We start from the raw sequence: 13,368 nt of genomic DNA on the forward strand, positions 1-13,368 counted from the left end.
AAGCACAACTATTGCTTGATCAAACGGGTACAGTAAGATTTAGAACCTCTGACATCAATAACATAAACTGGAAAAAAAAATGAAGCTTTAGAAATAACTTGCCTTAGTAGGATCAAGTTCTTGCTAATCTTAGCCTTTCACTAGCTGACATTTTTGTTTTCAGTGAAAACATTCAGGTTATAATGTGTGTTTGATACAATAGAAGATTCTACACCAGTAGAAGATTCTACAACGGATACAATAGAAGAAGATTCTACCAACGGTACAACCGTAGAAGATTCTATCACCACTCTTATTGGAGAAGACAGACCTCTTGGTGGAATTTCCAGGGAATTCATACTGCCTTCCAACATTTCTACAACTTTACTCATTGTTGGCCTATCACTTGGAATTGGTTGAATGCACCATAAACCCACCACTGTCATTTTCTTGACAACATCATTTTCCTCCATTGATAACTCTTCGTCTTTAGGTCCTACCTGAGTGCCTTGTTCAAGACTTTTGTATATCCAATCAGGGAAGTACATCTCGCTTGTTTGACTTGTCTCTGCAATTATGTTCTTCTCCTTCATTCCTACCATTTCTAGAAGCATCATTCCATAGCTATAAACATCAGATTTATGTGAAACTCTATCAAAATATCTGTTCCACATTTCTGGAGCTATGTACCCTATTGTTCCTCTGGTTTCGGACATGGAAATATGACTTTCTTTTCTAGGACAAAGCTTTGCTAGTCCGAAATCTGATATCTTAGGACAAAAATTTTCATCCAAAAGGATGTTATGTGGTTTTATGTCAAAATGTAAAATTCGAATGTTGCATCCTCTATGCAAATACTCCAATCCTCTAGCAATTCCTATGGAAATTTGATACAAATTATCCCAACTCAAGAGTGGAGTATTTTTAGGTTCTTTTTTGTAAATAAACTTGTCAAGTGAACCATTAGACATAAACTCATAGATAAGAACTTTTTTGTGGCCATCTAAGCAAAATCCAAGAAGGGTGACAACATTAACATGAGAAGTTCTACTAATACTAGCTACCTCGTTAATAAAATCTTCACCATTTCCTTTGGATTGATTCAAAATTTTGACGGCAACATCGGAACCGTTGCGTAACTTTCCCTTGTACACAGCACCAAAACCACCTTGTCCTAGCTTAACTTTGAAAGAGTTGGTCATTTTCTTCACATCCGAGAATTTATATCTCTTTAGAGTCAAGACTCTATGATTTTTTAAGAAGGTCTCAATATCTCGATTACTCTTTAACCTTAACAACTTACACGTAAAACAACTAACCAACACTCGGATAACTGCAATTGCTGTAATTGTTACACCTGAACCTGATACAAGTAGCCTCAGAGAATTAGTGGTTAGAAACATTTAATATGATTTGATTTTCTATAAATATTCTAGAGAAACAGAACCAAAGTAAGAGCTATATGCTTCTAGGATCTTTCCTAAGAAAGTTGTGATGCTGGCATGTAATTGACAGAAGGGTTGGTTCGTGCGTGATATCACACCCTGTATGAAGCTTCAAGGGGAGCTATGTGATTTAACATGACTCATGTGGTTTGATTAACAAAAGTTAAGCCTGTCAAGGAACTATACCAGAAAGTGGTACAAGTAACCTTTCTTATACCAAAATTTACCATCAATTAAGGCTATAACATAAAGTTGATGACCTTAAGAAAAAAATAATTAAACAAATGGCGACTTAACTAGAGTAGTGCCATGCGGCAGCAGGAGAACAGTGAAGTTTCCCTCCAAAGGCCATGGCAAGGGCTAGCACTCCAACCACAGAAGCAGCGACTGAGAAGATGACATAAACTTTCAGCTAATATGTTTTTATATATATTCACTAATGAAACAAACACAAGACAAAATAACAGAAGAAAATAGCACAGGAGGCTAGATGTATTACCTGTACCGATAACTATCCATCTCCAGTGATTTCCTGCAACAGTTAACAGTGAAAACAAACACGAGTTTAATTTAAACTTTAATTTCAAATATTTGAGTGTGTGCTTTCACCAGATGTTATATGAAGAAAGAAAGAAGCATTAACCATAAGAATGTGGACATGAAGAAAGTGCAAAGAAGAATACTTGCTAAGGAAACTACAAAAGAATTATCAGAATTTTTATTTGTGCAATTTAAATTATCTAAATTATCTTGCATTAAAATTCTTATTTTTTTCATACATAATTTCTCTAATTTAATAAATATAAGATAAAATTTTATTAAATTACAAAATTACTATCAAAATGTCATAATAAATTTTCATGCAATATATTTTTTTCATTTAACAATAAATACTAGATATTTAATATAAATAATTAAAAATCAAATAAAAAAAATCTATTGGTTCCGTAGTATAGTTACAGAAGAAAGAGATTTGGTGTTATCAGCACTATAAGTAAATGGTAATTGAAGAAAGCTGTAATTATGCGTGAGAGCATAGATACAACAGTGGTAGCAGAACAAGAAGACAACGGTGATTATAATGTAGAGTTGAAGGATTATTTGTTGGTTGAGATTTGAAAAGGATGCAGAGAAAGAACATAGGAGGAAGGAGTTTGGATGGGGTTCATGATTGGTGTTCGAGAATTGGAGTTTTCCTACTCATTACCTAATCTGTAATCCATGCATGACTTCGTAAAATGAAGGATGAAACTTGAAGATTGTGAGTAATGTAGGAAACTGAACCAAAAAAGATATGTGGGAACTGTTAAGACATACTCTTACGATGAGAACATTGGAGCGCGTTAGATCCATTAGGGCAATAGCAGGTAAATGCATGCGTATCGTTCCTCCCGCAGGTTCCTTTACTATCCAAGCATCTCATACAATCTTGAGAATAAGTAGAGTTCACCGACACACCTTTACCGAAATGCAGAGCAGAAGCATCATCAACTCCGACCCCGTTCAACACAACAGCCTCAGCAGCCACTTGGATACGATGATGGCAATTCTTAAGCTCTTGATGACTTCCCAGCACCTCTTTTTCCGTACCATTGTAATACACAACATCACCGCACCCTAGGCTATGATTATCTGGATAGGAGTAGGTGCAATTATAGAATATGGTGATGTTGTGGACTTTTTGGTTGTATATTAAGAGAGGGTAATTCAGAGAATAACCGGAATCCCAAGAGCAAACATCAGGTCCTCTGTCAGCCACTGTATAGGGCAGCAATTTCACCCCGTTGTCATGGTCATCATCATTCGCCACACCGAATCGTTTGGAGCCCATTTCAATGTAAGTATACTGCTCCTCCGTGCAGAAAAGCTGGAGTTTGTCATCGCCGCCACACTGGCGGGGTCGTTCTTTCCCCCAGAAAGGGTAGTATGCTTCTAGTGTGCCACATTGATATGGATGGCTGCACAGAGAGTGATTATCGGAAGGTGGTGATTGAGACAGGGATGGTGGCAAAGCGGTCATCAGCAACAGAGACACGATGATCCCTATGGATGCAAGCACCATGGGGAGTTCGCTATTGATCTGATGGTGTGAACGTTATTGGAAAAATAATGGCGACGGTTGCCATGACTGTAGTTGATTTTTCATTTTCCAGTTGAGGGAGGTGTTGAATGTTGACCGCTGTCATGGAAAACTATACTATATGTCACGAGTTAGGCAGAGTCAGTCAACCCCGATTACCAACCATTTTCCTAATGCTATGCTGCATTGCTGCATGTTTTATTTTCACTTCATCCTTTAACAATAAATAACTACCTAGTTGTGACGTTAGTTAATTCCGAACCTGTCTATTTCTTGAAAGGATGATTTATCCTTCATGAAAAAGTTAATACTCAATTTGGTCTCAAATTTGTACTAAAACTTCAATTTAGTTTATAAAATTTTAATTATTTTTTTAATCCTAAAACTTTGTAAACGTGGTTCACATTAATCCTTAGAACAATATCCGAGACAAAAATATTAATGAAACATTGACATAGACAACCAAATATCATGCTAAAACTTATAAAATGATATCATTTTAGTTTTTGGCTCAAATAGCCTAAAAATGACGCCGAATCACTTGCTTTAGGAAGAAAATTTTCAATAAATATCACTTACGATGTTTTTTTCGGGCTATTTGAGTGCCAAAACAAAAACAAGGTCGTTTTACAGAGTCCAACGTAGTATTCAGCTGTCCACATTAGCGTTCCGTTAGGTTGCATTTGTTTACATGCACCACAAGAAAAACGATGAGTATCGTTGGATTATTTACCGTCTTCCTTGGGTTGACGGTATAAATATAACTAGAAACTTCTTATCGTCGGATTTATTTTGTCCAATGTTAATTACCGGCAAATTTTCGGTCCGTCTTTTCAATGGAATTGGCAAGATTGTTGATAGTTACAAATCCGACGGTAACTATGGCATCGTTTCACGTGTTTAGGCACCATATTACTGTCAAATTTGTCTAACAATAAATTCGACAATAATGTTAATTTTATAAACCTTAAATTTTTTTGGCACACTTAAGCCACAATTAGGCGACTTTTGTTAACAAAATTGTTAGCAGAACTTTAACGTCGCCAAAAATCAAGAAATTATTAAAAAATAAATAGTTTGAATGAAATAAAAGTTCACAAATGTAGAATAAAATGAAGTAGACAAACAAAAATGCATAAAACCCTAAATCTTACAAATCTCAGTAATCTTCGTCATCGTCGGCGTCGCAGTCCCCCTCCTGAGGCGGTAGGGGAGGTGTTGCCGTCGGTGCCCTACCAGCAGCGTCGCCGCTGGAACCAGCGCGTATCTGTTGGTTGTACTCTTCCATTTACTGTTGCAACTGATCGAGCTACTCCAACTTTTCTGTCAAGTCGAAGTTGACGACAACGCATGCAAGAATCTTTTGATACCTCTGCTTAGACTATTCCGCCTGCTGGTGAAACTCCTCTGTTAGCTTCTGCACCTCCTCCCTCAAGTCGACAACTTCCTGGAGATCAGCAGGGCTAGTGGCAGAGGCAAACGCAGAGGAAGCCACCAACGCGGAGCGGAAGTCACTGGCAAAGAATGACCCCAACCCGAAGCGGCAATTCTTGGTGGGATTTAGAGGCAGTCTCACGCCATATCCTATCGGGATCCACGACGGAGGTCTCGGAGCCGGCTTCATCGACCCCATTAGGCGGCTGAGATTGCTAGGTCGCGAGCTCCAACCTCTTCGTGTACTCTTCCTACGTTACACACGTTAGTTGTGATTAGGATAATAGTTAAATAATTGACTTTAAACCAAATAAAGTTGAAACTTAGGATTAATTTAAACTCACATAATGGGCTGTAGACCGCTCGTCAGCAAATCTCTCATTGTTTGCCTTCAAAGTATAGATATATTTGAAGGTCTTCGATGTCAGTGTCACCTCACGATCTAACAAATTAGACTACAAATTAATATATCAACTAACCAATAAAATAAACGAACAAATTAAATAATGATAGAAAAATATAAGTATGAACTAAAATATTAATTGTAATTTCGAAAACATAATTTTAATTGTTTCGATTTCACTGAAAATGTTATGAAAATTTCGACAGAATCTCCCCTAAAATTTGGATTTAGCCACATCCTTGAAGAGTTTCATCTAACATTTTCCAACAATTTTAGAGCCTAATTTAACCTATTCTAACCTATCTTAACCACCTAAATCCACTAAAATAGAAAATTAAACTAACATTTACTCTACTAACTAATTAATTAAATTGATATAAAAAAGAAAAGTAAAAAACTAATTCAAGTAACTATTAAAACATTAAACAACACCAAAATTCTTACCAGTCTAGTCTTCGTCTTCATGACGGTCGCCGATCCACCCGTATACCTCAATGACTTGGGCGAAGCCCTGTTAGCGACATTCGTTAGACGGTGATGCTTAAACCCCTCGTTATCTCTAAAATAAGTCTCCAAGTCATTCTTGATGTTTGGACAGATCCACAATGTCAGGTGGTCTTTCCCCTGACGAACGTCACTCATCATCTATTGAAACCGCTTGGCGACGTAGTGGTCATAGGTCTTCATGATCATGACATTGTGTTCTGTATCCTATATGAATTTCAACTACACAAAGTGATTCACCAAAATTAGTTAGTCAGAATGAAATACAGTTCCTATACAGTTAAGTAATTCAAACAAAATTGGGTTCTTACCGCCCATTTCTGAAACCAACGCTCTCTCACATCAACTGGTATCTGCGTGTAGGTTGGCCATGGGTGGTCGTACATGGACTTAATGACCTCGGATATCTCCTGTGTTCATGCATTGGGGTTTGGTGCAAACCTATTAGAGACAACATCTCAAATTGACAAACACATAAGATATACAAACTTAATATTAAACAAATTAAACTCACGATTGAATTCCATCGGACCAAATTCTCAGTCGGATGACGGGCGGTGGTGGAGGAGCATCCTGCTTGGGGGCATTGGAGGAATCACCCACCGCAGGCTCTGTCGATGTCGTCATTGCTTTTGCAGGGGGCATAGCAGAAGGAGGTACCCAGTTCAGGTTTGGGACCATGATAAATTGCTGGTTTGATGGTTCTGCCTATGATGTTATAGGTTGACAGGGTAGCCGGGGTAGGGAGCGATGACTAGGCAGCCCTGGGAGATTTGGTGAAAGCTCACTCTCTTCTGTGACCACGTGACGCACTCAACCTACCCCTGCTATCCGTCATCATGTCTGTACAACAAATATATTAGTAACATATTAATAACATAACAAACACTAATAAATAATAACATAAGAATAAACTCAAGAAGTAACAAATAATTCTAAAAGTATTTTAGTTTAGTAAATTTAAAAAAAAAAGAGAAATTACATAGTATTTTAGTTTCAAAATAATTAAATTAGAATGAATAAGTGTTTTGGTTAGTTTAGCAAAGTAACAAGTGCCTATAGAGCACTAAAACACTAATTGCAAAGGAAAAAATTTTCTTTTGTAAGAACCAAAATGAATATATACATATATAGTTCTCTTTTAAATGCCATAAATATTTATCATAATACCAACTTAACAAAATCAAAAACATAAACTAAGATCAAAATAAATATTCAAATTAATAATTGCACACAAATACAGCAACCCAACAATTGATTATAACAATTTCAAAAATATAATTTTAATTTTTTCGATTTAATTGAAAATCTTATAAAAATTTTAACAGAGTCTCCCCTAACATTTGGATTTCTCCACCCTTCAAGGGTTCCATCCAAACCAAATATCCATCAACACTATAAACGAGATAAAGTTAAATGCCACCTATAAAAGCAATTCGTTGACAGATGGGTTGGGACCACTCTTGACCCACATTTCTCTCCTTTCCCTCCATCCTTAGGCTAGTTTCTTGATATTTCTGAGTTCTTAGATCGGTATGGTATGCAACCCTGACATAAATTGGCTGAACGCGACCTGGCACATTGCGGGAGCCATCGACTTCGAGGTTGGTGCTATCTTTTGTGTTTCAGATTAATAATTGACTGTGTTTTAATTAGTGAATAGACGGCATAGATACATATTTAGGTAACACAGAGTATGCTAGTTGACAAATATGGATTAAAATATTTATAAGTAGTTAACTTAATTTATAGTGAACTTCTTATTTATAGGGAAGGCTTGTTGACAACTTAGTTAGCAGAAGTTAAGTTTATTCATAGCAAAAATTTGAGAAGTATGTTAGTTGGCAAATAGGAATAATAAATGCTATTCATTCTGATGTTTATCTGATGATGATTATCTGAGTTGCATATGATATTTTTAAGAATAGATCTGAACATGCTAAAGAAGTTAGTTTGAATTCTTGTATTTGTAACTTTTTTGCCTTTTAAACAGAGGGCTCGCCTTTTATTGCCTAGGCGGGTTAGTCACACACTTGCATCCACGGATGCCATTGTCCCTTACCTGAGAGAAGCCGGGTTTAGTGACACGGTGTAGTTCAGGGACTTTGTTTTTGACAACTCCCTGATTACTGCATTTGTGGAGTGATAGCGTTCGGAGACCGACACTTTCTACTTGCCATGAGATGAGTGCACCATCACCCTATAGGATATTGTGTACCACCTTGGGTTATGCACAGATGGAGACCAGTGGGTAGGTCCCTACGTGACTTCCAGACTTGGCACCAAGATGACTTGGCTCAGGGACCGAGTCCGGCAGATGCCAGCCACCAATGATCCAGACACCCTCCGATAGTACACTAGGTGCTATATCATGCTGTCGATCGACGGATACCTGATGACCGACAAGTCTATCAATTAGGTGCACATCAGGTGGTTGCCATTGTTGGCGGACTTTGGGAGGTGCAGCGGTCTTTCTTGGGGGTCTGTTGTGCTTGCATAGACGTACCATTCCTTGTGCCATGCAGCATGTCGTGATACGACGGGCATCGCCGGCTGCACACTGCTTCTTATGTCCTTGATATACCACAAGTTTTCACAGCGGCGTCCTGAGAACAGCCACATTCTAACATTTCCACTAGCAATGAGGTAACCGTTTGCGTTTTGATATTTTTTTATTTCTAATTATTGAATTCAATTTTTACCTGCACGGGTTGACATATGTAAATTTCTTTGTTTATTTAACAGGTTGATAGGAATGTCGCATCAGACTAGGGACCACCATGCACAGAGGGTTCTTCGCTGGCGTACGTTGTTAGACCAACTCGCTTTAGACAAGGTATACCCTTATCTTTACTTTGTTAAATGTTACACTTATGCGTCATTTAGTAGTGAATTGCTTCTTACGGAAATATGATGTTGTGCATTGTAGCTTCATTGGACGCCGTACGTTGATGACCGGTTGCAGGCCATTACACCGAAGTGGGTGAGGACTCCTCGTGAGTGGAGGACTTGGTTGTCTGTTGTCCCACTTGTGTTCTTCAACATTATGGAGTTTTACCAGCCTAACCGGGTGAAGCGCCAGTTCAAAGGTGAGCAGCTGGTCCCGGTCGACTCAGTCAATGTCGACTGGTTTCTCACTAGTACTGGACGAGGAGAGGATGTACGATGGCCAACCAGGCTGCATGAGCCTGGTACGATGGTTTTAGGGCTCGGTTTGAGGCCGTCCACATGATCACCGTTCAGCCCACCGCAGATGACAGGCCAACACTAGAGTATTGGGAGTGGTACTAGCAGGCTTGTAAGGTGAGACATCTGTCAGGTGAGGATGTGCTAGATGATCCTAGACTTGCGACAATTCTTGACGATGTTCAACCCACGCTTAGTCAGCCCATAGAGGTCCTGCAGTTTCCAGCAGATGTTCCTGATCACCAGAGGCGTGCCAGGGAGGTGCGCCCAGACACGAGAAGGCCCGCCCGGAAGGAGCGAGGGGCGAGGGATTCCGAGGAGGAGCTGCAGGGCCTCGACGAGAGCAAGCCCGACCCCGTAGGTAGAGGTAGGACGTGGAGTCGGAGGAGGAGGCGGAGTTCAACAGGCATGAGGATCATGGCGACATACTCAATGCTGTCGATGAGTTACCACCACCACCACCACCATCACCACCTCCTCCACCACCACCAGGTCCACCAGCATCATCAGCACCACCGGTGAGCCACTTTGCCCATGACAACCCGTTCACAGCTCCTCCGGGGTGGGTCGACCTCCGGTGAGCTACTTTGCCCATGTTCCAGATTGCAGAGCAATTTTGTGTTGCGAGAGAGCATGGTGCTGCATATGGGGTCCCATTCTCTACCCCACCTGCTACGACATCAATCTGGGTGCCTCAAATGCCTCCCGGTGCATCTTCCTCCCATGGTCCAAGTTAGCGGCCTGGGTTTCAGTATGCCACACTGCCCTCTACTGACTACGGCCGATTGCTGATGACCTCACAGTGGATGCCTCCTCCTCCGCAGTATCCACCACCATTTCAGGCTCAGCCTCTAATGCTGCATATCCGTACTATCCTTAGCCTCCTCCACCCTCGTAACATGCAGCAGCCCCTCCTTCACCACCAGCTCAACAAGACACGCATGCCCGCAGACTTGCTTGTCAGACACGACCTCCACCGTGTGGGACTGAGGAGCATTTTCATTACCATGGGACCAGCATCGTTGACGATTAGTACTTTCGTACTTTATCCTTTTTGTTTACTATAGTGGTAGAATGATACTTTAATACTTTTTTATATATGTTTACTGTAGTGATCTTGTAACTCGTTGGTTGAAAATGTTGTATGAACTGGCATTACTTGACTTATTTATTTACTCATTATCTTTTTTTGTCACCCATTATGTATGCAAATCATTAGTATAAGGTAGAAAACAACATTAACAATGACAACTATAAAAAATAAAATAAAAGCAACATTAACAACGGCAACAACAAAACTAAAATGAAAATAACTTAATGAAACATAATGGATCCACTACCACATTGTGATGCTTTGAAGTACAAAATGAAATGACAACATTATTAACAGCTACTAGATGTCATCCGTGGGTTGATTCGGACAACCCAGCCGAGTATGACCAACTTGTCGACATAATGTACATCGTTTCCCTTGACATTCCACCTCGTTCATGTTGCTGCGGAACCTGGTAGAAACTGGCCTACCAGTTGCCTTCCTCCTCATGGCTGAATTCGGCTGCAAACGCGTATCGTACCACAATGGCCAGAGCTTCTCGTCAGGGATAGGCGGAAACTCCATCGCGTACACCTTAAAGATAGTCTCTTGCAAGTAGACTTGATGCACATACGGACCCCACTCCACGCTGGCGGTTGCATAAGATGCAAGTGTGTGACGGCACGGAAAATGAAGGGACTGAAAAAGCCTGCAATCACATGTCCCCTCCCTTAATCGGACACGAAATGAACCCTAACTCCACCCCTCAAACGGCTCCAACTCTGCAACTACAAATACTAAAGCCCTCCTGTCACAGTATGTAACACGCATCTTTTGGATTCCCTCGCTATTTTTCTCAATCGCAGCCTACAGCCACTGTGAAAACCGGTTACCCCCGACCATCTCCTCTAAAATTTAGACTCTGTCACCCTCCAAGGGTCCTAACCAAACCATTTCTTAAACTCTTTTTAACCATTTCCAAATAGCAAAATCATTTTTAATAATCAAACCATTTTCAAATGTTAACTCCTTTTCGTTAATCGGATCGTTTCCAAATATCAAATCCTTTACAAGTTTGTTTTAAATCAAATTTCAATATCAAATCAGGTTCAATATCAAACCAAATTTCAACATTAAATCTCTTCCAAACCAAACCCATTCCAACATTAAATCTTTTCTAAAATCAAATTATTTCTAAAATTAAACTAAATTCCAATAAATCTTTTTCAGCAATTCAAGAAACCCCAATTCAACAACATCACCAACTATTCAAAATATTCAACTTTCTCAATTAATCAATCAGTCAATCAAACAATTTCATTCATCAAAACAACTCAATTCAATCTATATGACTTACGAAATCACAAAAATAGAATATATTTTCACATCAATATCTATTTATAACAATTTTGCGATATAAAATAAGTTTTAAGAAAAATCCTACCTCGATCGCGACTCAATTATGCGACAAAACTCTTTTTCCTCACGACCCGCAGCAGCGGCAGCTTCAATCACGACTTGCAATAACCAGAACTCAACCTTATGTTACCAAAATCTCAGAATCTCTAACCAAACACAACAGAATACTGATTTTCAAAGGTTCCAAAACGTAAACGCTTACCGTAACAAAGGAGTAATAACTGAAACAAACCACAGAAGCTTCGGCGGTGGTTCTGGCGGCCACAAAACCGTTCCTAGCGGCCAGAATCATGGTGACAACCTTCTCCTCCTCTGGCAGTGACTCCCACAACAACAACCTCCAAGTTCACTCTCCCACTCAAGCTTCTCTCCACGGCCACGGTGGACCCAGCGGCGACAGCAGCGACGGGATAGCGACGGGCCTTCGGCGGCAGCGAACAGAATGGCAGTAGTATGAACGGCGTGCAGGCAATAGCGAGGATGAGCTGGGTGTGACGAACGACAGCGACTCTTCCTCCTCTTCGCGTTGGGTTCTCCTCCTCCCGGTGACCCAGCTGCGGCGGTGACGAACCACAACCGTGGCACGGTCTGCGGTGATGGCGCGGCGGTTCCGGTCCCGCGACCTTCTCTCTCCACGTCGTCTTCTCCCTCACTCGCGAACTCTCTCTCTCTCTCTCTCTCTCTCTCTCTCTCTCTCTCTCTTCGCGGGTCTACTCGACAACACTGTGATGGTGGCTACGTGACGGCAACTTGGCAGTGGCGGCAGCGGCGTGGACAACTCCCTCCTTTCTTCTCTCCCTCTCCGCTTCTCTTTCTCTCTCCCTCTGCTTTCTCCTCTCCTGCTGTTAGTGTGAGTGTGTGCTGGAAAAGAAAGGAAAATGGAGGAATGGAAGCTAGGTTTAGGAAAATTAGGGTTAGAGTTATGTTTTGGGAATTTAGGGTTTTGATTTGGGAATTAGAGTTTAGGTAGAGAATTAATAAAAAACCAAATTTAATCCAATATAATTAACTTTCAGAATACTATTTATTTTTTAACTTACAAATTATTTTTAATTAAGTACTCTAATTTAAAATTAGAGTTAAATAAATAATTTGCTTTAGTTCAGAAAATTAATCAAAACTTTCAATTATTCAATTATTTAAAAAATTTTAATTCTAATAAATTTTAAACTCAAAGTATTATAAAATTTAATTTAATTATTTTTAGTAAAATAATTTTCTTTAAATAAAATTATCAATGATTATAATAAATTATAAATAACTTATTATTTAATTTTCAAAAGAATCCGAGCTCTTACATAAGTCAATAACAGATAACCCTTAACACCCTCCCTGAATCCAAGATGCACCTTGCTCTTGAATCCAGTTTGGTTCTATTATGCGTAATAATATTAGCATAAGCAAGGCAACCAAACACCCAAAGATGAAGTAGATTTGGTGGAGCATTGTATAAAACCTAATAGGGTGTTTGGTTGGTCAAGAATGGTGAAAGCAACCTGTTACGCATGTTCAACACCATAGCTCCAAAAGATTTTGGACAGGTGAGAATGAATAATCATAATGGTGCGAGCCACAGTTAGAATGTGTTAATGCTTTCGCTCAACAATTCCGTTTTGCTGTGGCGTTTCGACACAAGATCGTTGGTGCAGAATTCCAAAATTATTATAAAAAAAAGGCATTGAAAATTCAGCACCATTATCATACCTGATTACTTTCACTATTGTATTGAACTGAATTTTGACAAAATTAATAAAATTCTTCACTAATTGAGCTGTTTCAGCCTTAGTTTTCATAAGAAAAATTCGTTAAATCTAGATTTATCATCCACAACTGATAAAAAATATTTTTGAATGGAAAATAAAGGAATGGAGACTGGACCCCAAAT

At 39.5% G+C, this 13,368-nt stretch overlaps 1 protein-coding gene across 1 annotated transcript; it reads right to left on the reverse strand.

The window, feature by feature from the left end:
- Positions 1–140: 140 nt before the first annotated feature.
- On the reverse strand, positions 141–3,526 carry LOC107641192 (LEAF RUST 10 DISEASE-RESISTANCE LOCUS RECEPTOR-LIKE PROTEIN KINASE-like 2.5). Its single transcript, XM_021102875.2, has 4 exons — positions 2,742–3,526; positions 1,924–1,956; positions 1,722–1,811; positions 141–1,342 (listed from the first exon to the last, which is right to left on the reverse strand). The coding sequence occupies exons 1-4, from the start codon at positions 3,484–3,486 to the stop codon at positions 141–143; spliced, it is 2,070 nt and encodes a 689-aa protein (XP_020958534.2). The 5' UTR covers positions 3,487–3,526.
- Positions 3,527–13,368: the final 9,842 nt, after the last annotated feature.

Source organism: Arachis ipaensis, chromosome B5 (assembly GCF_059453495.1).
Source record: "Arachis ipaensis isolate K30076 ecotype BB chromosome B5, ASM5945349v1, whole genome shotgun sequence".
Classification (NCBI taxonomy): domain Eukaryota; kingdom Viridiplantae; phylum Streptophyta; class Magnoliopsida; order Fabales; family Fabaceae; genus Arachis; species Arachis ipaensis.

Excerpts from the sequence above, each read along its gene's own strand:
- LOC107641192 (XM_021102875.2), bottom strand. The coding sequence starts at position 3,486 with ATGGTGCTTGCATCCATAGGGATCATCGTGTCTCTGTTGCTGATGACC. Across the intron at positions 1,957-2,741 it reads CCAATGTTCTCATCGTAAGA|GAAATCACTGGAGATGGATA; the intron begins GTATGTCTTAAC and ends TAACTGTTGCAG. Across the intron at positions 1,343-1,721 it reads TGCCGCATGGCACTACTCTA|GTTCAGGTGTAACAATTACA; the intron begins GTTAAGTCGCCA and ends TACTTGTATCAG.